Source organism: Choloepus didactylus, chromosome 9 (assembly GCF_015220235.1).
Source record: "Choloepus didactylus isolate mChoDid1 chromosome 9, mChoDid1.pri, whole genome shotgun sequence".
In the NCBI taxonomy this organism is placed as follows: Eukaryota; Metazoa; Chordata; class Mammalia; order Pilosa; family Megalonychidae; genus Choloepus; species Choloepus didactylus.
Genome location: NC_051315.1, coordinates 95,288,082 through 95,315,005, shown reverse-complemented (window position 1 = coordinate 95,315,005; position 26,924 = coordinate 95,288,082). Strand labels below are relative to the sequence as shown.

General features: G+C 35.2%; 1 protein-coding gene across 20 annotated transcripts in view; it reads right to left on the bottom strand.

Moving 5' to 3' along the window:
- CARF (calcium responsive transcription factor) overlaps positions 1 to 26,924 on the bottom strand; it is a 150,864-nt gene that overhangs the window by 95,533 nt on the left and 28,407 nt on the right. For 18 of the 20 annotated variants that reach the window (XR_005218750.1, XR_005218745.1, XR_005218748.1 and 15 more), the window contains 5 exons: positions 26,173 to 26,305; positions 24,548 to 24,632; positions 20,971 to 21,160; positions 13,548 to 13,668; positions 382 to 525 (listed from right to left, as the gene is read on the bottom strand). Coding sequence is in view for 9 of the 20 variants with exons in the window: in XM_037849081.1 (XP_037705009.1) it covers positions 382 to 525; positions 13,548 to 13,668; positions 20,971 to 21,160; positions 24,548 to 24,632; positions 26,173 to 26,305 (673 nt within the window). In the remaining 11 variants the exon portion in view is untranslated. Of the gene's footprint in view, positions 1 to 381; positions 526 to 13,547; positions 13,686 to 20,970; positions 21,161 to 24,547; positions 24,633 to 26,172; positions 26,306 to 26,924 lie in introns of those variants that run through there. The other 2 variants (XM_037849085.1, XM_037849086.1) reach the window with 2 other exon arrangements.

The window sequence follows — 26,924 nt, the reverse complement described above, 5'->3', positions numbered from 1 at the left end:
TGCCATAAGTAATCAAAGGTGGTATAAAAAATATCCAGGTGGCTGTAAATTCTGCTCCTAATAAGTATCAAACACGAAGTACTAAATATGTATAAAATATGTTGTGAAGTACATATGCCATTTTGAGGAAATATCTTCCATAAGAAATATAGAATTCTTTGGTCAGAATACAACATATTTGGCTGATAAATTCAATGGCTTATATAGTAGCAAATCATTTTAATATCTAGGGGACTAATAATGTGAGACAGCTAGCTTACAATACCATTTCTTAGTGAAATATTTGGAAAACATAATTGTAATTTCTCTCATTTACAAAGAAAATTCTTGCAAATGGAGCTAATTAATTTGTACAATGAAAAAACTACATAAATATCATACCTAAGAACACCACCAGCATCTACCAAGTTCTTCTTTAGCGTGTTAAAGGCTTTCTCCTGCTCCATTCTGATTATTTTCTTGTCAATTTTGGGATCTGTAGGAACTCTATATTCAGGAAACTTCTGTACCTTTTTAATGTAAATCCTTTTTATAAGATAAAGAAGAATTTATTATATAATCTCAACAAAATCAAATTTATCAACCAAAATTATTGTATTACTATAAGCATTTAAATTTAGAAAAAATTCAATCCATAATCTAGAAAATATTCAGAGGATTATGTTAAAGATATGCCATATTCTTAGTTTCCATAATACTTAACAAATTAACAATAATTGTGATCAATAAAAATATCTGAATATTACAGATTTAAACTTTCATTTTTCTGGATTTGCCTCATATTCTCCATTTTCCTGGGGGCTGTAATCACCTCATGTCTGAATTAGATAATACCTCCTGTCTTGATTACTTAAATCCACTTGGTACATCAATGCCACATTAATTATTTATATTTGTACTCCTCTGTTGAAGAATCTGCCTACTCTTTAACCAAGTACAAATATCTTGGCAGCATTCAAGGCATTCCATATGATTCTAACTTATTTTCCTAGTCTTACTTTCTATTACTTCAAATGCAAAATTTATTGTCCTATGAAGTTTACCTTCTCAATGTCCCTTCCTCCTCTAAGGAACATATCTTCATGTTGTCCTCCTAACCTACAGCATCTTTCCTCTAATTTTCTACCTACCCGAACTCAATCTAAACTCAGCATCCAAATAAAGTTGCTATGAGTTTGCATGGATATACGCCTTCTCTTAATGCCTAGAATAGTTAACTAATACACAAATATCATGCTATATGCATATATCATGTTCTGTTTCCTGATCCATCTCAACAGTAATTAAGCTCCCTATGATAAGTAAAATCTTATACCTTTTTTGGTCTCCCTCCTTTCCATGGCACCTAATGTAGATGCTGGGCACAGAACAGGTAAAAACAAAAAGTACTTGTGGGCTGATGGACAAGAAGTTATTTCTCCACATATAAAGTTTTCTTCCCAAGTAATACCTAATGTTTTGTATTTTTATTTTTTTGGAGATCTTTCAAAGGATTTATTTGCTACAGAATTGCTTGAGTCCATTGATGACATGAAGTCAGGATATCTGTGTTTAGAAAGATTTTGCTTGCAGCTTTATTTTTACAGTGCTTGAACATTAAAAAAGCAATTAATTTTGCTAGGATTTGGCATGTCTAGAATAGGTTAGAAAAAGTCAGAATCTGTAGAGCTAAATGTTTGAAAATAGAAAAAAAATGAACATTTAAACAGGTCCAGAGTTGAAATCACATTCATATGCAAAACAAACTTGTTTTATTCAGAAATGCTGTCCCTGGCCCCAGTTCTGGAGGGAGTAGAGTAACCCTTGTGCACATACTATGGGGCATACAGGTCTTGGCAATCTGTCTGGTAGAAACATGAAGAACAGAATCAGGAAACTCATAAGCTTGCTGTCCCAGAACATTCCATGAATATAAATGGCTAGAACACTGGACAGCTATAATGCTATAGAGGAATGGTCAAATTGCAACTGCCAGGGGCGAAGGTTTGCTGGCTGTGGGACAAACAGTGTAGCCCTAAGATGGAGGAGGAAACCCTATTTCCTAGGGATAAAGGGGACATTTGTATCATGCTGACAAAAGACTGGAGAGGACACCATTACTTTAACTCCAAGATGTTCTTTAAACTCATTGCTAGGCACTTGACATAGACCAATCTGCAAATAATAGGAAAAGTATTTTCTTCACTATTTTTTTTTTTTGATAACTCCTGGCATCCAAGGAAATCTGTTGTATCACTAGTTGTACACAAGCTTAAAGAACACACACCTCTGTAACTAAGTTCCAGAGATAACACATAAAATACCAAAAGCCTGTGTGCAAAAGAAAAAAAAAAAATCAAAAAAATACCAGGCATGGAAAAAAGCAGGAAATGATGATCCACGCAAAATAGCAGGATAAAGCCTTAGAAACCACGAACAAGGAGGATAATACCTTAGGCATACCAGAAAATAACTTCTAAAAAAATTGCCCTAAATATGCTCAAAGAGTTAAGGACAACACAGAAAAGAACTAAAGGAAATTGATAAATGAACAAAAGGAGAGAATCAACAAAGGGAAAGAAATCATAAAAAGGAACTAAAAAGAGAGGAAGACCATGGTAATAGAATGAACAATTCCCTAGAGGGGCTCACAACAGATTGGAGCTGGCAAAAGAAAGACTCAGTGAGACAGAAGCTTTGAACAACCAGCAAGAACTGGCCAGAAAACAGCTTTTACAAAGCTCAAAGAAAACAGTTAAAGTTCTGCAAGACAGTGTGAGCACTGAAGCGAGAAGAACGCAACTTAAAAGTGGTAGGATCTTGTGGTGCCATGGCTGTCCCCTCCCCACCTTCTCTTCAGCTGGGCACAGAGCCAGTCCAGGCTCCTGGTGTGGGTTTCCTGAACTTGGTTCTGGAGGGAGCAGAGAAAGGCTTGTGCACATAGGAGCATGTATGTCTGGTCCCAATATCTCCGAGGGGCCTGAACCAGGACACCTGTTTGCAAACCTCACCATCCCAGAACTTGTCTAATGTGTAGAAGGCAGCAAACAGAATTCTCCTATAGAATGCTGTGGGAAAGCAGTCAAATTGGTGGCATCTTGGGGCAAAGGTTGCTAGCTGTAGGGCATACAGTACAGAGCCCTCAATTGTGAGGAAACTGTTTTTAGGGAAGAGGGACATTGGAACCTTGCAAACGGGGGGAATTCTTAAGGCCATACAGCATGCCCTACATAAGAGGCATGTGCAGAAAGGATCAGGAAGGCCCCTACACTCCTGCCTGGAACAATTCTCTAAAATAGTATGGATAAGCTCTGAAAGAAAGCACGTGCACAGGTCAGTCTGGAGAGACTAGGAAAGTCTTATAAATTTGGGCACACAGTGTCTAAAGATGTAATTAGATTTGGACTCACAATATATTTTGTGTAATTTGTTAACAGAACAAATAAAGGTGAGGGACAGAGGAGTATTGGAACAGAGTTTGTGTATGAGATTTTTAAGTAAAGTTGGTATCAAACCATATTGTTACAGATTTAGTATGCTAAGTTTCAACTCTATGGTAATCACACAGAATATACTGGAAAAATATACATAAAAGGAAATGAAAAGGAATTCTAGAGGATTCAATAAAAAAAGAGTAACTGAATACAAAAATAGGCAGTAATGGAAGAATCGAACAAAACAAATGCATAAGATTACAAAACCAAAGCGGAAATTAACATAAATGGGTTAAACTCTCCAGTCAAAAGGCCCAGACTAACAAAATGAATGAAGAGGCAAGATATAACTATAAGGTGTTTGTGAGACTCACCTTTTATTCAAAGAAACAAGTAGGTTGTAAGCTAAAGGATGAAAAAATTGTCCATGTAAACAGTAACCATAGAGAACAAGGATGGCTATACTGATACTAGACAAACTTTAAGACAAAAACTGTAAAAAGGGACAAAGAAGGACCCTATGTGTTAATACACGGGTAAATTCATCAAGACGATATTGCAATTATAAACATATATACACCTAACAACAGAGCACCAACATAAATGAAAGCATCATTGACAAAACTGAAGGGAGAAATAGATGGGTCTTTATTAATAAAAAGTGACTTCCATACAAAACTTTCACAATGGACAGAAATCTAGGCAGAAGAGCAACAGGAAAATAGAGGACTTGAACAATACTATAAACAGATATAGATAGATAGATAGATAGATAGAATGATAGATATAGATAGATATATATAGAACACTTCATCTGCAAGAGAGCACGTTCTTCTCAGGTGTACAAGGATCACTCTCTAGGACAGATCATACATTAAGTCACAAAAAAGCCTCAATTTAATTGAGAAGATTGAAATCATCCCAAGCATATTCTCCAACCACAGTGGAATAAAGCTAGAAATCAGTAACAGAGGAAGATCTGGAAAATTCACAAATATGTGAAAATTAAAGAATATACTATTAAACAACCAATGGGTCAAAGAAAAAAATCACAAGAAAGTAGGAAATATCTTGAGATAAATTAAAATGAAAATGCAATGTACCAAAACTTAAGGGATACAGCAAAGGCAGTGTTCACAGGGAAATTTTAGCTGTAAATGCTTACCTTAAAAAAGAAGAAAGATCTCAAAAGAGTAAACTTACCTCACACCTGGATGAACTAGAAAAAAGAGCAAACTAAACCCAAAGTAAGCAGAAGGAAAGAAATACTAAAGATAATGTGACGCTAAATGAAAGTTTTCTGTCTTTATTTCTTTGGCTATTCTCTCTGCTCTCTTATCTCTTTCTTCTCTTCTGGGACTCCCACAATGCCTATATAGTATGCTTGATGATGGCCCATAGGTACCTCATGTTCTCTTCACTTTTCTTCATTCTTTCTTCCTTCTGCTCCCTAGAATGGATGATTTCAATTGTCTTTATCTTAAAGTTCACAACTTCTTTCTTCTGCCAACTCCCAATAGGGAATTTCATATTTCCATTACTGTGGACTTCAGCTCTGTTCGGTTTCTTTTCATAATTTCCATCTCATCACTGATATTTCCTTTGTGTTCATCTCTTGTTTTTCTATTGCATTTGCTTCTTTGTTCATGTTTTCCTTAAGCTCTTGGAGCATATTTAGGAACATTTTAAAAATGTTTGCCTGGAATGTCCCAGGTCTGATCCTCTTCAATGATGGTTTCTAATGCTTTATGCTTCTCTTTTGCCTTGGCTATTGCGTCCTGTTTCTTGTATGTTTTGTAATTTTTTGTTGAAACCAGGACATTTTAGTATTTTAATGCATTATTGCTGGAATTTAACTCTGAGTGTTTGTTGCTTGTACAAAAGAGCTTTCCTTAAAGGGCAGGAGTTAACAAAATAAAAGACAAAAGAAAAAGAGAAAACACCTTCTCCAGTCTGCAGATTGACCTGTGGGAGTGCTCTCCTTCAGAGCTTATCCATACAATGAATTTAGAGAATAGCTCCAGTACAAAGTGTAGGAGATTCCCTGGTCTTTTCTACACATGCATCTTGTCTTAGGTGTGTGCACATGGCCCGGGGAATTCCCCATTAACACAGTTCTGAATGGTCTCTTCCTTAGGGAACAGAACCTCCCAGTTGAGGGCAGTACACTGTATGTCCTACAGCCAGAAATCCCTTGTGCCAGGCAGCCACTTAACTGCTTTCCCACAGCACTACGTAGCAGAGTTCAGTGAGCCACCTTCTACACACAGGACAACTTTTGGGAAGGTGAGTCTCTCAGGTAATCATGAGACAGACTGGGTGAGACATATATGCTACCTGTAGGTATACGAGTTACTGTGCTTCCTCTGGTATTGGGACAAAGGATATGAACTGGATGCATGGCCAGCTCTGTGCCAAGCCAATGAGGAATGAGGGAGAGGCAAGCCAGGGTGCCACAAGATCCTACTGCTTTTACATAGTCATTGTCTTGATTTGGCACTTGCCCTGTTACTGCAGTCCTTTTACAGTTTTCTGGAACTTTGAGAAAGATGCTGCTGCCACTTCCTGCTGGTTACTCAAAGCTTCTATGGGGAATGGAGCCTTAAGCTTCTCACTCTGCCATCTTGATTGGGGTAGGGCCTAGCACCTTTTCTTGATAAAAACACTAGAATACTAGGAATAGAAGAAAAGTTCCTCAATATGATAAACGGCATATAAAACCACAGCTAATATCATACTCAACAATGAGAGACTGAAAGTGTACCCCTAAGATGAGGTACAACACAAGTTGCCTGCTTTCATTACTGCTATTCAATATTGCACTGGAAGTGCTAGCCAGAGAAATTAGAAATTAGCAAAAGAAATAAAAGGCATCCAAATTGTAATGTAAGAAGTAAAACTATCCCTGTTCACAGATATATGATCCTATATATACAAAATCTAGGAGTGCGTAGAAGAAATCTCCTAGAGCTAATATATGAATTCAGTTATGTGGTGGGGTACAAGATCAATACACAAAAATCAGTGTTGTTTCTATACACCAGTAATGAACAACCTGTAAAGGAAATAAAGAAAACAATTCCATTTATAATAGCAACTAAAAGAATTAAATATCTAGGGATAAACTTAACCAAGGACATACAGGACTTGTACATGTAAAATTACAAATCATTACTCAGAAAAATTAAAGGAGACCTAAATAAATATAAAGATATTCTATGCTCATGAGTTGGAAGATTTAATATCATTAAGATATCACTACTGCTCATATCTATTTACAGATGCAATGCAAACCCAATTAAAATTACAATAGCTTTCTTTGCAGAAATGGAAAAGCTAATCATCAAATTCACATGGAAGGGAAAGGGACCCTAAATTGACAAAACCATCTTGGAAAAGAACAAAGTTGTAGGAGTATAATTCTTGATTTCAAAACTTATTACAAAGGTAAAGTAATCAAAACATTGTGGTACTGGCAAAAGGACAGACATACAGATCAATGGAATAGATAGGATAGGACATCACACACATGGGATAAAGACACACGTCTACAGCCAACTGATTTTTTTAAATTCAGTTTTATTGAGATATATTCACATACCATAATATCAAACATGGTGAACAATCAACTGTTCACACTACCATCATAGAGTTGTGCATTCATCACCCCAATCTACTTTGAACATTTTCCTTATACCAGAAAGAATCAGAATAACAATAAAAAATAAAAATAAAAAAGAACACCCAAACCATCCCCCCATCCCACCCTATTTTGCATTTAATTTTTGTCTCTATTTTTTGTCTCATCCATCCATACACTGGATAAAGGGAGTGCGATCCACAAGGCTTTCACAATCACACTGTCACCCCTTGTAATCTACATTGTTATACAATCATCTTCAAGAGTCAAGGCTACTGGGTTGGAGTTTGGTAGTTTCAGGTATTTACTTCTAGCTATTCCAATACATTAAAACTTAAAATGCAATCTCTCAGCCACTGAAGCTTTATTTCATTTCATTTCACATCTCCCTTTTGGTCAAAAAGATGTTCTTAATCCCACGATGCCAGGTCCAGATTCACCCACGAGAGTCATATCCTGCATTGCCAGGGAGATTTACACCCCTGGGAGTCAGGTCCCACATAGGGGGGAGGGCAGTGAGATCACCTGCTAAGGTGGCTTAGTTAGAGAGAGGGAGGGCCACATCTGAGCAACAAAGAGGCACTCAAGGGGAGACTCTTAGGCACAACTATACACAGGTTTAGCCTCTCCTTTGCAGTAACAAGCTTCATAGGGGCAAGCCCCAAGACAGAGGGCTCAGCATGTCAAGCCGTCAGTCCCCAGTGTTTGTGAGAACATCAGCAACACTCCAGGTGAGGAAGTCCCACACCTACACATCCTCCCCCAGCTCCTCAGGGGGGCCCTAAATATATATTTTTATTCTCTGCCCAAATTACTTTGGGATGTGTTGTATAGCCAACTGATCTTTGACAAGGGTGTCAAGTCCATTCAATGATGAAAGAACAGTCTTTTCAATAAATGGTTCTGGGACAACTGGATAGTCACAGGCAAAAGAATGAAAGTGGACCCTCACCTCATACCACATATGAAAATTAATTCATAATGCATCAATGTCACAAATATAAGAGCTAAAACTATTAATTCTTAGAAGAAAACATAGGGAAATATCTTCAAGACCCTATAATGAGGCAATGGATTCTGAGACTTCATTAAAAGCACAAGCAACTCAGACATGGTCTCTCTCCGCCTACTCTGCAGGTGGACTCGTTGCCCTTACCCCTGAGTGGGATGTGACTCCCAGGGGTGTAAGTCTCCCTGGCAACATGGGTCATGACCCCTGGTGATGAGCCTGGACCTGGCATTGTGGGATTGAGAAAGCCTTCTTGGACCAAAAGAGGGAAGAGAAATGAAACAAAATGAAGAGTTTTAGTGGCTGAAAGATTTCAGATAGAGTCGAGAAGTCATTCTGGAGGTTATTCTTTTGCATTATATAGCTATCCCTTTGTAGTTTTTAGTATATTGGAATAGCTAGAAGGAAATACCTGAAACTGTTAACTGTAAACCAGTAGCCTTGATTCTTGAAAATGATTGTTTAACTATATAGCTTTTTTTTAAATTCATTTTTATTATATAGTTACATACCATGCAGTCATACAAAGCACACATTCAATTGTTCAGAGTACCATTATATAGTTGTGCATTTATCACCAAAACTAATTTTTGAACATTTTCATTACCACACACACAAAAATAATAAGAATAAAAATTAAAGTGAAAAAGAACAATTAAAGTAAAAAAGAACACTGGGTGCCTTTTTTTTGCCCCCATTTTTCTACTCATCCATCCATACACTGGACAAGGGGGAGTGTGGTCCATATGGCTTTCCCAATCACATTGTCACTCCTCATAAGCTACATTTTTATACAATCATCTTCAAGATTCATGGGTTCTGGTTGTAGTTTGACAGTTTCAAGTATTTACCGCTAGCTATCCCAATTCATTAGAATCTAGAAAGGGTTGTCTATATTGAGCAGAAGAGTGCCCACCAGAGTGACCTCTTGGCTCCTTTTGGAATCTCTCTGCCACTGGAACTTATTTCATTTCCTTTCACATCCCTCTTTTGGTCAAGACGATGTTCTCCATCCCACGATGTCAAGTCTAGATTCCTCCCCGGGAGTTATATTCCACGTTGCCAGGGAGATTCACTCCCCTGGGTGTCAGATCCCACATAGGGAGGAGGGCAGTGATTTCACCTGCCAAGTTGGTTTAGCTAGAGAGAGAGAGGGCCACATCTGAGCACAAAGAGGCATTCAGGAAGAGGCTCTTAGGCACAATTACAGGCAGGCCTAGCCTCTCCTTTGCAGCAACAGTCTTCCCAAGGGCAAGTCCTGTGGTAGAGGGCTCAGTCCATCAAACCACCAGTGCCCTATGTCTGTGAGCACATCAGCAATCATTGAGGTGGGGAAGCCCAACACCCCTGAATTCTCCACCAGCTCCTCAAGGGGGCTCTGCATATTCTTTTCATTGTTTTTTTTTTTTTTTTTTTAATTAATTCTTTTTTAAAAAATTAACTATATAAAAAGTTTTTTTAAAAATACAGTAAAAAAATTTTTTTTACTGTAGGGTATGTGAATAAATGTATGATATGTGAATATAATTCTATAAAATTGTAGGAAAATATATAGGAGTAAAAGTGTTGGAGAAAACATGATGAGAGGGATGTACCTATCTACCTGTTGATGAGCAGGTAGAATGGTGTAGCCTTTCTGAAGGTCAGTGTGGTTGTTCCACAAACAGTTAAGTATGTGGGGACCAAAAGGTCCTGCAACCTCATTATGGGGTATGTCATTTGAAGATCTGAGAGCAGAGACATGAATGAACATTTGCAAACTGGTGTTCATGGAGGTAGTAATCATGATTTGCAAAGGGTACAGATGACCTAAGGGTACATTGACTGAAGAATGGAATGGTGTACTGTGGTGTACACATACAGTGGAACATTGAGCAACTACAAGGAGTGAAGCTGTGAGAAACACAACGAGGTGAATGGACCCTGTACACAGTATTTGAGTGAAGTACACCAGAAATAAAGGCAAACACTTTAATGCCTCACCAATATGGATTAACTACAATGTGTAAACTCAGAATTGAATCTTAGAACATAGCCTAACGTGGACATAATTATTGTAATAGTCCCTAGGTTGTAAGCTCTTACAGCAGTTAACTCTATCCCTGAATTGTAATGCCTATCTCTAAACTTTGATATGCTGATTCCCTAGCGTATAACCTGATTGGTCTCTGGAACAATGCATATCTCTGAGACACCTGAAACTCAGAGCTAGAGCTTGGCAGATATGAATGTCAGTATTAGTGCATACAGCCACTGTTAAAAAAAAATAAAAGCTGAAAAAGAGCCCAGACTTCAATTAGTGATACGAATAAAGCAGGTTTGGTTAAGACCTGGGCAAGCCAGGCCAAAGGGTAAAGGTTGAAACTGACTGTGTTTTAAAACTTCAACTTCCATATGAGACCAAGGGAAGAGATACCTATTTGGTACAGGATCTAAATTTTCTAAATGGTACAACTCTACAGTCGATTTGTTCAAACACCACAATTGCATGGAACTTTGAATAGGAAGTGAGATACGGTAGGTTAGTAAAGGCTGGAGTGAAATAGTGACACATACGAGAGTAATTTGGGCAGATAATAAAAAATATATTTACAGCCTCCCCCTCCCCAGCCCGGAGGATCTGGGGGAAGGTGTGGATGTGTTGGACATCCTCACCTGGACTGGTGTTGATGTCACAAACATTGGGACTGGCGGTTTGATGTGCTGAGCCCTGATCATGGGACTTGCCCTTATGAAGCTCATTACTGCAAAGGAGAGTCTAAACTTGCATACAATTGTGCCTAAGAGTCTCCCCCTGAGTACCTCTTTGTTGCTTAGATGTGGCCCTCTCTCTCTCTAACTGAGCCATCTCGACAGGTGAACTCGCTGCCCTCCCCCCTATGTGGGACCCGACTCCCAGGGGTGTAAATCTCCCTGGCAATGCAGAATATGACTCCCGGGGATGAATCTGGACCCGGCATCGTGGGACTGAGAGTATCTTCTTGACCAAAAGGGGGATGCAAAATGAGACGAAATAGTTTCAGTGGCTGAGAGATTTCAAATGGAGTCGAGAGGTCACTCTGGTGGACATTCTTATGCACTATATAGATAACACATCTTAGGTTTTAATGTATTGGAATAGCTAGAAGTAAGTACCTGAAACTACCAAACTCCAACCCAGCAGTCTGGACTCCTGAAGACAATTATATAATAATGTAGATTACAAAGGGTAACAGTGTGATTGTGAAGACCTTGTGGATCACACCCCCTTTATCTACTGTATGGATGAGTAGAAAAATGGGGATAAAAACTAAAGACAAATGGGGTGGGATGGGGGGATGATTTGGGTGTTCTTTTTTCACTTTTATTTTTTATTCTTGTTCTGGTTCTTTCTGATGTAAGGAAAACGTTCAGAGATAGATTGTGGTGATGAATGCACAACTATGTTATCATACTGTGGATTTTGTATACCATGGATGATTGTATGGTATGTGAATGTATTTCAATAAAACTGAATTTAATAAAAAAAAAAATACAGTAAAAAAATTTCAAACAAACCATAACATAACAAGGGAGTAAGAAAAAGACAACTAACCTATAATAACTACTTTACTTCCAACATGTCTCTACTCTACCCCAAGAAAACAACCTAATATAGCAACATTTCTGTGAACTTGTTCCTACCATACCCATCAGAAATTAACAAGCCAGAACATTCAATTTACCCATGATAACTATGTAGCTCTTAAGGTATTACTCTGTAATTATGAAAGCCTTGCGATTGATAGTCCCTTTATCCAGTGTATGAATAGATGAATAAGAAAACAGACAAAAAAATAAATAATAGGGGGGATAACGGGTATGTTATTTTTATTTTTATTCTTGTTTTTTTTTGGAGTAATAAGAATGTTCAAAAATTGATTGTGGTGATGAACGCAGAACTATATGATGATACTGTGAAACATGGATTGTACACTTTGAATGATTATCTGGTATGTGAATATATCTCAATAAAATTTCATTTTAAAAAAGCACAAGCAACAAAAGGAAAAATAAATAGGACTTCATGAAAATTAAAAAATTTTTGCATCAAAGTACATTAAGGAAGTGAAAAGGAAACTAACAGAAGGAAGAAAATTTGGAAATCATTTATCTGATAATGGCTTAATATCCAAAATAAATAAAGAACTCCTACAACAACCATAAAAACAAACAACCCAATTAAAAAATGAGCAAAGAAATTGAAGAGGTATTTTCCAAAGATGATACAGAAATAACCAATATGCACATGAAAAGATGCTCAACATCCCTTGCCATTAGGGAACTGCAGATCAAAACCACAATGAAATACTACCTCACACTCACTCTAATGGCATTATTAAGAAAAATGGAAAATAACTATTGCTGGGAAGGATGTGGAGAAATAAGAACCCTAATACACTGTTGGTGGGAATCTAATATGGTACAGCTACCAAGAAAAACAGTTTGGCAGTTCCTCAAAAAGTTAAACATAGAAATACCTTTCACTTCTAGACAAATACACAAAAGAATTGAAAGCAGGAACTCAGGCACACATCTATACACCAATGTTCATAGCAGCATTATTCACAATTGCAAAAATGTAGAAGCAACTTAAGTGTCCAAAACAGATGAATGGATAAACAAAATGTGGTATAAACATGCAATGGAATATTCACCCATAAAAAGGAATGAAGTTCTGATGCATGCTTCAACATGGATGAACTTTGAAGACATCACATTTAGTGAAATAAATCAGAAATCAAGGACAGATATTGCATGATTCCACTTACATGAATTAACTAAGTTACCTGGGGTGAGGGAGAGGTAATTGGGGGGTTTATGCATAACGGGTGCAGGGTTTCTGTTTGGGGTGATGGAAAGGTTCTGGTAACAGATGGTGGTAAGGATAGCACAACATTGTGAATGTGATGATTCCCTCTAATTGGTATGCTTGGGATTGGTTAAAATGGGATATTTTATGTTGCATATATATTTATGCAATTTATAAAAAGAGAGAAACAGAGACTAAAGAGACAATGATAATTAAATGCAATACATCATCCAGGACTAAAGCTAATAACGGAGGAGAAAATGCCCAAAAGGACATTATTGGAACAATTAAAAACAACAGAACACAGACTATGACTTAAATTTCTTGACCTTGATAACTGAACTTGAGGTTACATGAGTGAATAAACTTGTTCTTAGACATACACATATTAAGTATTAATTGCTCATAGAGCATGATGCATACAACTTACTCTCACGTGTTTAGACAATAGCTGGCTAGCTAGCAAAACACAGACACACATACATACATGCACAGAATGAAGGACCAAATGTGGCAAAATGTTAAAAGCTGGTAAATCTGGGTATCTAGGTATGGGCTATATTGTAGTTCTCCGCTTTGGTTTTGCATTATTTTTGTACTGTATATGAAAATGAAATGTTTTAAGTAATAATAATAGAAGAAAATAAAGCTTACCGGGCTGGACAAGTGGCTTTGTAGAGCTGACAAGACCTGCTTTCCTGTTCACTTATTTTTTTTAACTGGAAACCTTTTCTCCTTGGCCCATACTGACACTCCATTACCACGGCTCTGCTCCCTGTGGGCCAAGACCAACTATTCATATTAATTCAAGTGTCCATCTATTCTGGATACTAGATTAAACTAATTTGGTGGTGGCAATGCCAAAATCTACACTTTCAATTACATCACTTTAAGGAAAGAAAACATCAGTAAGCCTTACTGAGATGTACAAATTGAAATGTTTATCATAACAGAAATGCAAATCAAAAGCACAACAGATACCACCTGACACCACTAGAATGGCTATTATAAAAAAAAAAAAAGGAAAATAACAAGTCTGGCAAGAATGTGGAGAAATAGGAACACTCATACATTGTTGGTAGGGATGTAAACAGGGTGCAGCCATTGTGGAAAATAGTTTGGTAGTTCCTCAAAAAGTTAAACATAGAACTAACATATAACCTGGCAATCCCACCTTTAGGTATACATCCAAAAGAATTGAAGGGAGGGACTCAAAACAGATATCTGTACACCAGTGTTCACAGCAGCATTATTTATTATTGCTAAAATGTAGAAGCAACCCAAATGTCCATTAGTAGATAAATGGATAAACAAAATGTGGTATAGACATACAATAGACTCAGTCATAAAAAGGAATGAACTTCTGATATATTCCACTATATCAATGAACCTTGAAGACATCAGGTTGAGTAAAATAAGCCAGATACAAGGGGAAAGATATTGAATGATTCCACTTAAACGAAACAGCTAGAATATGTAGATGCATAGAGGCAGAAAGTAGAAAGCAGGTTACTAGGGGCAGCGGGGAAAGGGAATGGGGAGTCAATGCATGATGGGGGGCAGGGTTTCTGTTTGGGGTTATGGAAAAATTCTGGTGATGGATGGTGGTAAAGAGAGCACAACATTCTGAGGGTAACTGATCCCAATGAATGGTAAGCTTGGGAGTGGTTGTTATGGTAAGGTTTGTGTTGCATATGTTTGTAGAATATAAAAGGAAAAAAAGAGCAAATAAAAAGATAATGACAATTAAATGTAACACATGATTGTGGACTGGATGTAATAATGGAGGAGAAAAGGCCCAAAATAACATTATTGGAATATATGAAAAAATTGAAATATAAGCTGTAAACTTTACAGCAATGGTAAGCTCTTGAACTTGGTAATCGTACTTAAGGTGGTTACAAAGTGAATACCCTTGTTTTTAGGAAGTGTAAACGGAAGTACTATGTGTTCAAGGATCATGATGTATACAACTTACTCTCAGTTGTTTAGAAAATTGACAAATAAATACTGTCCTGGTTTGCTAAAGCTGCCACTACGCAAAACACCAGAAATGGACTGGCTTTTATAAAGAGGAGTTATTAGGTTACAAATTTACTGTTCTAAGGCCACAAAAGTGTCCAAACTAAGGCATCAACAATAGGATACCTTCACTGAAGAAAGGCTGATGGTGTCCAGAACACCTCTGTCAGCTGGGAAGACACGTGGCTGGTGTCTGTTGGTTCTTTGCTCCCAGGTTCTGGTCTCAAAATGGCTTTCTCCAAAATGTCTCTGGGCTTCTGTCTCCCTTAGCTTCTCTCTCTCTCAGTTCCTGTGCATCCTTGCTTGTTCTCCTAAGGTGTTTCTCTCTATGCATTTGGGGGTCCTTTCTCAGCTTCTCCGGAGCAGACTCTGGACTTCATCTCTTAGCTAAGCATCTCCAAATGTCTTTTTGTCTGCATCTCCAAGCATCTGGGTCTGTGTTGGCTCTTAGCTTCTCCCGGGGGCAAACTCTGGATTATATATCTTAGCTTCTCTCCAAAATGTCTCTCTCAGCTTCTCTGAGTTCCCTCTCTCTGTGAGCTCTCTTAAAGGACTCCAGGAAACTAATCAAGACTCACCCTGAATGGGTGGGGTAACACCTCCATGGAAATAATCTAATCAAAAGGTCTCACTCACAGTTGGGTGGGTCTCATATCCATGGAAACATTCAATCAAAAGGTTCTAATCAAAAAGATTGGATTAAAAGATCATGGCTCTTCTGGGGTTCATAACAGTTTCAAACTGGCATAGATACATAGCTAGAAAGACATGTACTGAAAGACTGATGGATAGATGGAGTGATGCAGTGAATAGAGCAAAATGTCGAAGTTGATGGATCTGAGTATCTGGTGGTGGTGGGGTTGTTGGCGTTCTCTGTATTGGTTTTGTATTAGTATTATTTATATAACTGCTCTTTATGTTTGAAATTATTTTGACATAAAAACTTTAAAGAGAGAAAATCAAATCTGCATCTCATCAAGCCTCTAGAGGGAAGAAAAATGTTAAATTATGCTACTGAATCAAATCCAGAACATGGCAAACTCTTAAGGTCAAACTACTTGGTTTCTTTAACAAAAAAAATGTGGGGAAAGAAAGGAGAAATCTTTAGATGAAAATAATTTTAAAGACATGTCAACCAAATGCAAAGTGTGGACCCTGTTTGGATCCTAATTTGAACAACCTATGGGGGGAAAAAAAACTATGAGATTAGTGGAGAAAGGTGAACATTGCTGGACATTTCATAACACTGAGTAACTGCTGCTAATTCTTTTAAAGTGTGACAATGGGATTCTCATTATCTATTTATTTCTCATTGTATACATCTATCATTGTGTATATGTATGTGCATACATGTGTAGAGAGTCCTTATCTTTTAGAGATACATACTTTAATAATTACAGATGAAAAGATATATCTGGGATTTGCTTTAAGATAATCTGGGGGTGCAGAAAGAGGAACTGGGTAGGGATACATATGAGATAAGAGTCACCATATGCTGGTAATTGTTGAAGTTGAATGATGGATACATGGGGTCATGGAGTTTCATACATTATTATCTTTATTTTGACATACATTTGAAAATTTCTATAACAAAGATTCTTAAAAGTCTTATAATGCTACATCACAGAGTGGATGTAGGGAAAGGGAATTTTCATATATTGCTGAGTGAAAAGCAGTGCAGGTCCTCAACCCCTCATCTATAATTCTGAAACCTAAGAAGTTCTGAAAACAAAGTTTCTTCTAACTCAAGTGGCTGCAAAATCTGATCTGAACTGTGACATTATTTATATTCTTCATTTATTCCTCTTACAAAATATTACTGTGATTATGTGATATTATCTATAGAATACTGGCTAGGAGTATTCTATGATATTAACATATTATTTTTGAAAACTTCCAAAAAAATTCTGAATCCTGAAATACAACTGGCTCAAAAATTTCAGAGAAGGGATTCTGGACCTGTGTAATCACTTTAGAGAGAAATTTCAGATTATCTTATAAAGTTGAAAGGGGCATACTTCACATGCTTGCAATTACATTTTAAGGCATAACCTCATTACATCTTTTAATCAGAAGAAGTGATCTTTGGAGGTTTAAGTATAGCACTCTTTGTAATAGTGAAAAGTTGGAAACAACCTAAATCATCATCAATAGGAAAATAACTGTGACTTATTCATATGCTGGAATATTGCATAGTAGATAAACCAAATTAAGTAGATCTAAAAGTATCAATATGGAAAAATCTGAAAATATAATAGTGATGATAAAAATTGCAGAACAAATAAAATATACTGTTGTGAATACAAACAACTACAGTAAAGTATGAAAACAAAGACTGGAAAGATACATACCAAATTCATGTAGTGATTACTGGAGAGCTAAGAAGGAGATTGGAACAGGAGAAGGAAAAAGGAGGACTTCAGGAGTTCAAGTTTATTTTTAATGTTCTGTTTTTTTAATGGAATACAAATTATCTGAAGCAAAAATGATAAAATGTGGTCATTTGTTAATTCTAGGTGTTTTCATTATACAGTACTGTACTCTATACTTTTTAGGATTTCTTAAACTTCTCAAAACAAGCAAATGAAACTATGGTTCATCTTCCTGGGGTATTATGTTTAGGAGACAATTTGGGAAAAGAGATAAAGAATTATCTTTTAAATATTTAAAACGATTAAAACAAACATAGGCATATGGTCTTAGGGAATAAAATGCAAAGTTAGCATTGTTTTTATTTTGAAAGAAGAGAAATCCAAGAACTTTCCTAATAGGTGTTTTGCTTTTTTTTTCTTTTTTTCCTCCCTGCCCTCTGTCTTTGTCTCTCACTCCTCTTGCAGCCTCATGTTCATAGTCAACACTGTGTTTTTAGTGGTAAGTCGTAGTTTGAGAACCAGTGGGCTACATGATATCCAAATTCTTTCCAGCTTTAAAATTTAGTTCTCATATGTTCTTTAGGAAAAAAATCTAACACACACACATACACACACAGAGAGACATGTGACTGATTGTAGGAGATAGAGGTTATAAAAAATGATTGTTCCCATAAGAACAAGCTATTTGTTTCAAGTTTGGCCAAATGTTTTTTACAATTACTTTTTTTAAAATGGATACTTTTAAAAAATAAACTTTTACTCAAATGCAACATTCATGCTGAAAAGTACATAAGTCATAAAGTAACTACAACTCAGATTAAAACAAAACAAAAGACTATTACCAGGATCCCAGAATCTTCCTTATAACATCACCTGCTAATCACCTCCCCTACCTCTGGCTCATAAGAGACTTCCTGATTTCTAACACCATGGATTAATTTTGACTGTTTCTGAACTTTAAATGATGTACTGTGAATTCTTTTGTTTCTGGCTTCACTCAACATTGTGAGATTCTACAAGATTGCTGAGTGTAGTAATGGTTAATTAATTTCCATTGCTGTAGCATATCATAATTAACACCAACATTCACTTACCCATGAATAAGTTGATGGAAATTTGGGTTGTTTCCAGTATTTTCCATCATGAATAATGCTGCCATGAACAAATTAACATGTATTTTTATGCACATGTGCACATATTTCTATTGCATATATATGTAGGAGTGGAATTAATGGATCAAGAGAAGGCCTATGCTCGGGTTTAGTAGATAATGCAAATACTTCTGCAAAACGGTTATATCAATTTACACTTGAATCAATGGTGTATGAGAGTAAAATGGAATCTCAAATTTTTTTTAGCTTTTTAATATTTATTTAATTCAAGACCTAGCAAACATTTGCAAAAGTAGTTTAAAGAATTCTATTTGTATAATCCTCTACCAGATTCTCAAATGTTAACATCTTACAAAACCTTAGCACTATTCTCAAAAATCAAGAAATTAACATTGATACAATACTATTACCTAATCTATACACTTTATTCAAAAGCCACCAAATGCCCTTATAATGTTCTTTCCTAGTTCAGGATCCAATCTAGGATAACATGTTGCATTTAACTGCCCTATCTCTTCAGTGTCCTTTAATCTGAAACAGTTCTTCAGTCTTCCTTTATCTTTCATTACCTTGACACTTTTGAAGAGTACAGGCCTGCTATTCTATATCTGTCTGATGTTTCCTCATAATTAAATTCAAGTCCTGCGACTGTGGTAAGAATACCACAGAAATGGATGTTGTGTCCGCATTTGGAGGTAGATATCTCTCCTTACTGATTCTATTAATTCTGATCCGTTGGTTAAGGTGGTATCTATCTATCAGGTTTCTCCAGGGTAAAGTTATTATTTTTCCCTCCGTAATTTACAAATACTTTGCGAAGAGATACTTTGAGACTTTTGCTCAATAATTTTAGCATTTATTAGTTGGAATTCTACTATAAGAAAGAGCTTTCCCTTCTCCCCAAAATGTAAAATATTTGAGGGAACATGGAGGGGATAGAAAAAAATTCATTCATTTTAAGAAATAACTGCACATTTTAACAATAAAACCTTAGCCTTCTGGGAGTTGAAATATATTTTAGTGGGCCCTTAACTGCTTGAAGAAGCAGCTCATTAAAAACTGGAAGTACTCCCTCTCCCTCAAAGCCAAGTATCCTAATACTTTTTGGAAGCAAAAACTACCATTCCTAAATGAACCCCATTTAAGTAGCATTTACTACCCAATTTTCCTGCCATTTGTTAAAACAGCTAAGAGTTCACAATTGATCCTGCAAGTGTATGAAATAAAAGTCTGTAGTCTTTTGATGTAAGCAAAAGGGCAATGTGATACAGTAGTTCAGTACAAAGGAAGTCAGCTTAGGAATGAAGGGAGCCCTTTGAAATACATGGTTAAGACTGGCAACAAGAATTTATTGAAACTATAAAGCACCAACAGCTACACTAAGTTTCTTCACTTATCCCATTTATTCTTACAACTCAACAGGTGATACTATTCTCACTTTTATAATCTAAGAACCCCAGGCTTGGCAAGATTAAAATAACATTTACAAGACCTCAAAACTATTAAGTAGCAGAGCCAGGTATTTGAAGCTAGGTACACCTAACATTTTGCATTCACTAATTCACACTACTTAGTCATAATGACAAATCAAAGTTTATCAATTTATATTACAATAGACATTGGAATTTCTCAGGCTGGTATATCAATAAAATAATAATTTGGAAATGATAAATGACTCAGTAGTTTGATCATAATGCCATACCTGGCCTAAATCATTAATTTCAATAGCTCTTGTAAATCATGACCTTTAATTATAGCCTCAGCTCTCTAGGTGATTAGTTAGGGATCTAAACTAATGAAACCTGGACAGAAGGGGTTGTATTTATCTTATCTTCCTCTAAATGTTTCTCATTACCCTCAGAGGTCTAGGATGAGGCTGAAACTCTTCCAGCTGAATAAGGATACTGCAGCCCTGAATTAAATCACTTATCTTTAGGTTCTTTGGTATCTGGCTAGTCTTGGGGTGGATCTCTGGAAATTTCTTGAAACTGTACTGCCTTAGTAAGCACCAGCCTAGCATTTGAGAATACTGTAATACTGTATGTACATAACATACCTGATGCTGGAGAACTCTATGTGAAATATTGGGACACTATACATAACTCCAAATTCTATATATTAACCATACAGTTATAAACTATATAAAAGGGACACAAATTTGTCTTACAAGGCAAATTAAGAGAGGAGGAGACAATATCTGGATTAGAGAAAAAAAGAAAGAGCAAACATATCTATTTAAAAAAATAAAATTGTTCCATATTTAAATTTTATTAAATAGGTCTTCCTGGAATTTCAATATCTTATTTTCAATTTATCAGCATAATAATAATAATAATCTAAAGGAAGCATTATATATTCACTCTAATACATTAAAATATAATTTTACAACATAAAATAACTGATTATTTTTACTATAAAAATTTCTTTTAGTTTAATATATATTTTCATCAATTGACATTCACCAAAGGAATGTTACTATCAAAATGAAAAAGTATAACCCTAAGAAATCCACATTTTCACAATCAACTATGGCTGCAGCTGAACCATTGAAAAGAATTATTTTAAAAGTACCTGCATTGACAAATGGGATTCCATCATATGGGACATATTGGGATTTCCACATCAAGCGTGTAGCAGGCTTGGATGGGCTTGGAGATTGGCGTGTCCCCCAAACACTCTGAGTTTGCTGCTTGTGAAATGTTAGGACACTTTCTAATTCAGTTTCACTTACACAGTAGCCACGGTATGAATCTCCAATTCTCTGCATTTGATATAAGTTAAGTTAACAAAATTATTAGCAAATGTGACTGCCATTGCATTGCACAATAAATTTAATGGGATACTTGTCCAAGAGGAAAGACTTACCAGTTTTCATAAGAGAATGCATCAAGTTCTATTACAACCAGTGTGTCTGATCTAAATTCAACCAGCATCATTGAAAAGCTCTTTTCCAGGTACTTGGTAGAGAATATAATGCCATACTGACTGGGAAGATAGCTTGAAGAATATATAGCATATCCATTCTTCCTTATATTTAAAATTCTATCCTTGGATCAAACCAGATCAGCATAAAACTAGCCACAAAGCACTGGTTCCCTATGACACTTCTTTTACTGGAATTGATTTTGATATGATGGCATACATCTAGTTCATTAAAATATGCATATTCTTACTTCCATTTTTGCTCCTATTCTGGTTATCTCTATGCTTTAGCTCCCACTTTTAATTTCCACCTTGCTAATGTATTTTATGTATCTGTGTAAGATGTCTTGAATTCTTTCTGAAACAAGGCAAAGTATAAATAAATTGATATTATCTACACACAACCATTTGAGCATTCCTGTACTAGAGGAGAAGCTTTTGCTATACCAAAAGAAAAAATTCCTTACCTGTCATCTCTTACAGTGAAATGCATAAAGACCTGGAATTTACTTGGTATATTTTCCCCTCCCAAAAAGAAGAACAGAGATGTGGGAATAGACTTGTTCATTAGACTAAATATTTTACTGTGAAATAAAAAGGAAGATATAAAAATACCATGTGGCTGTAATTTTGGCCATAACAAAAAGAGATAACCAGATGTCAAGCAATACATTATCTATAATTTTCCCTAATAATGATGATAAAAAATAATGAAAATGCTTACATTAATAAATTTTCTTCTAGCCTATATATATCTTTATCAATATAGCCATTAAATAAAAGCAGAAATATAAGTTCTACTTTTTTTACATTTTTTATTGTGAAATATAATTTTCCACAATAAAGTACAATTTAACAAGTAGTAACTACTATTATATAAAGAAAATAATATATGATTCTGTAGTAAAAAGGAAAAATTCAGGCAGAGGTATATTATCATCAGGCCTATATCAGGAGATAAAGTTTAATATACAGTATTGAAATTTGTCTAATTAATATACTTTGGTCAAATGTGGGTAACGCCTATAGAAAAATATCATTAGATGCAACTTCAAAAAGTAAAAAGGTTTACTAAACAATATTTTAAAGAATATTTTTAAATATCTTAAAACAGTATTTTAAAAATTTTCTTCAGTCATTAACCAAAGATGTTTTTTCACCATTGATACAGCTTGATGGAAGAGAAAGAATCATTCACTGGGAGGTTACTCAGTCCATCGGACAGTTTTAACTAGTTTGTTATAAGATGTGTGACTTGAGGTGAGTCACACAATGCACCATTATCTGTCAAAAAAGGTAAATTGGCCACATGACTACTAATGCTTTAATGTCCATAGAATTCTACGAAATTTTCAATAACGATATTTAAAACCCTCATAAAATAATCATAATAGTAATTTTATGAAGCCACTGAAAAACCATGACTGTTGGGGGAAATATCTTAAAACAAATAGATACACATCACCTAGAAAAGTATCAACAGCGATAGTGTCCTAACAAATGCATCACACAATAAGACTCTTTGTTAGAAATTTTCTCAAAATACTAAAACTGAAGGAATGTTTTCCTTCCCACATTTTAAGATTTGTTTAAAACAATGAAGCACTTTAATAACTACTCATTACTATCTGGTTTATATACAGAGGTATGCATGGTCCTTTCCATAAAAAGGTGTATATTCTAATTGTTATGTAATAATAAACAACTCAAGCTAGTAAATAATTAAGAATGGTAAGACAATCAGTATCAAAGGAACTTTAAAGAGAAAAAGGTAAAGATTAAAATAATCATTAGATTATTTAACGAAAAGACCCAGAATTTGCACTGGAATTTGAAGAATGGTTGGAAACAGAAGAAAAACAACATATTAGGAAATGGAAATAAAAATGGATGAAGGCAGAACTGAAGGAAAATTCTAGTGTGATTTGTAGAAAATAGGAAGATTAGGCTAATAAGTATGAAATATGAGTTGAAAAAAAAAATAGGAAATAAAATAGGACAAGATGATGCAAGACCAGATTATGGAAGACATCAAAATCCAGCTAGCAGGGCTAAATGATGTGTTAAAAAAAAAAACACTGAGTGAGGAAAAAAAATGAAAACAATGTTTAAGGGCAAGCAGTTATAGAAAACTACACAGTAGGGACCAGAAATGAGTCAACGAGATAAGGGGAAGGCTATGATTGTAATTAAGATCAAGATAACAAAGGTATAGGGAAGAAGGAGCAAGAAGAGATATGTTAAAGGAAAAATCTAAAGGAATCATGCGACTACTTGAACATGAAAAAGGAAGAAATTATCTAAATTTTGTGCATGGGTATCTAAGGAAATGGTATTTGCCAACACAGAGAGAAGGAATTCAGGAAGCAGAGGTAGTTGATTTCTGTTTGGGATAGGGTGAAACTGAGGTGAAATCCAAGTAAAACTTCAAGTAAGTAAGTAGGCATCTGGGAAAAAACCAAGGACAGATTTAGCTGGTAAAACAGATTTGGGAATCATTTTTATAAAAGTTAGAGTTGAAAATAAACAAAGTAGATAAGTGCTCCAAGGGATAAAATGTAGAGAAATAAGACAAGGTAAAAACGTGAACCTAGAATAATTTCTTCTGAGAAAATAAGAAATAAGTGCAAGCAAAAAAAGAGAAGGAATGGTCATGAAATAAAAAAAGTAGAGAAAAATGGTAGTGAAGTTTCAGAGTTGCAAGAGAAGAAATGATACTGAAATGTGTTTGTTAGGGATTTATACAACCTCTGCTTTAACAAAGCTTACAACCTATAAGGAATTTAAAAAACAGAAGAGATCAGATTTAGCATAAATGAAAAAAAATATTAGAGATACAGCCCATGCTGGTTGTACTCAGAAGTAGACATTTTGGGATGCAGTATGGTCATAACCAGTTAAGTGATTCTAAGTAAGGATTACTTTTTTTTTTTTTTTTTTTACTTTTTTTAAATATTCATTTTATTGAGATATATTCACATACCACACAGTCATACAAAACAAATTGTACATTCGATTGTTCACAGTACCATTACATAGTTGTACATTCATCCCCCAAATCAATCCCTGACACCTTCGTTACCACACACACAAAAATAACAAGAATAATAATTAAAGTGAAAAAGAGCAATTAAAGTAAAAAAGAACACTGGGTGCGTTTGTCTGTTTATTTGTTTCCTTTCCCTATTTTTCTACTCATCCATAGTAAGGATTACTTTTAACTTACCTCACAGCTTCTAAGACGGCAGGCCCATATAGGTGTGTTAGAAGAAAGTGGCTGGAGAGGAGCCATAAAAGGTTCTTCAAGTATTCTGGGATAAGGGAGGAATATATGTATGTATATATACAAAAACTATACACACTTAATAAAGCATTCAATTGCTTTATCCCTTTAGCCAATGTCTAAGATAATATATAGTGGTAATAAGATATTTTAACAATAAAATAACTACATATTTATCTGAAGTTTATGTTAATTATCATTTTCTTTAATCATTACTAACTTATTAGCTGCTAAATCAAAGGCCTGAGTTTGTTCCTCCAAGTACGTGCAGTTCCAATAAATTCACGTATTTTCTCCTCCCTCTCAAAGCTTATTCTGTATTCTTTTCATAATATAATTATTTTCAATTTATCAACGATGAGTTAATAAAATATCTTCTGGTGACGTGTTAAAAGTAACACAATATAATGTTCAAGTTCTGAGATTAAATTTCATAAATGTTATCTTAAAATACCTTCACAGAATAATTAAAATAATAGAAATAATATATAAAGCATGAATATATTTCCTTAAATTATGATGGAAAGTGTTATGATTATTTTGGGAGGGCAATTTATTTAGTTATTTATTTAAATTTTATCTGGACAGTGTTATTTTTTTTAAATTCAGTTTTACTGAGATACACTTACACAACACACAATCATCCATGGTGCACAATCAACTGTCCCCAGCACCACAATACAGCCATACATTCACCATCCCAACCCATCCCTGAACACTCTCCCCATACCATAAAGAACCAGAATAAGAACAAAAAGCAAAAGTAAAAAAGAAGACCCAAATCATCCCCTCATCACCTCCCACCCTCCATTCGGTTTTTGTCTCCACTCTTCCACTCATTCATCCACACACTGGACAGTGCTATTTATTTTTTTTAATTCAGTTTTACTGAGATATATTCACATACCATATAATCATCCATGGTGTACAATCACCATGATGTTCACAGTAACATCATATAGCTGTGCTTTCATCACCCCAATCTATTTTTGAACATTTTCCTTATACCAGAAAGAATCAGAATAACAATAAAAAATAAAAATAAAGAAGAACACCCAAATCACCCCCCCATCCCACTCTATTTTTCATTTAGTTTTTGTCCCCATTTATCTGCTCATCCATCCGTACACTGGATAAAGGGAGTGCGATCCACAAGGTGGACAGTATTATTTTAAGGCAAAAATAAAAACTGAAATAAAACGTAGTAAAAAGCATTTTAAACACTTTACCACAGAAGAATTAAATGCATAAAAATGAGATGAAACCATTAAAAATTTTAGGAACTAGAATGGATATTTCTTTATTCTAAAAACTCAATGTCAGATGTTTTTTAGATTCCTTCAAAAGATAACAGGCAAGTGGCACTGAGAAAAGTAATATTTTGGACATGTAGCTTTTAGAGCAGTCTCTTTGTTGCCAAGATGACATTAAAATAATCAAAGATATATTTGTTTATTCTATTCCCTGAATTTTTTATCTTTTCTATACTCAGCCAGCTATAGATGTGATAATTAAAAAAATTTCCATGGTGACATCATAAGATGAACCCCTTTTTCCCAATAACTCACCTGGTCACTGTCTTTTTGGGAAATGTGAGGGATGCTTGTGGATGAAGAATGCAACAACTACTGGTATTGTCTGCTAGACCATCCACACTTACAGTTGGTAAGCTTCCGTCACTGGGTTTCTCTTCAGAGACAACTTAACAACAATAACAGGAACAAAACAACACCAATATCTTGAATAACATGAGAATGTGCCTAACCAGAATTTACATATTTTTTAATAGGAAAAGGAAGAATTGCTCTGAAGCTAAAAATAACAAAATTTATAATGCTTGCTGAGAATTTCTTTGATAAACTTCCTTACTTTTAGATTATAATATGGACTACTGCAATTTTATAATTAAGTTTTTGAAACTTAAATTGAACAGCCTGGATGTAAAAGTGATAGAAATAATTACTATATGAAGAGGGTCAGAATATAATACAAAAATGTAACACTAACTTCCTTGGTTTATATAGTGTGTTTACAATGTTTTCTGCAAACTACGTTTTTTCTTAAGTTTTAATGACTGTTAACATAGACCAAGAATCATAGCATTAAGGTAAAAATATCTACCTAAACCGTCAGAAGTCAGAGAGCAACAAAACATTATAGAAAACAGTTAGAAAGGAAGCTCAAATAGATGGGAAACGAAGGAAGGTTAAAGGAAGAGAACTAATAGGTATGTTATTAAAGAAAGAAAGAATATAATAAAAAGAAAAGAGGAGCATGATTCCCCTTGCTGAATCAAAAAGAGCAAAGGAAAGAGGAAAAG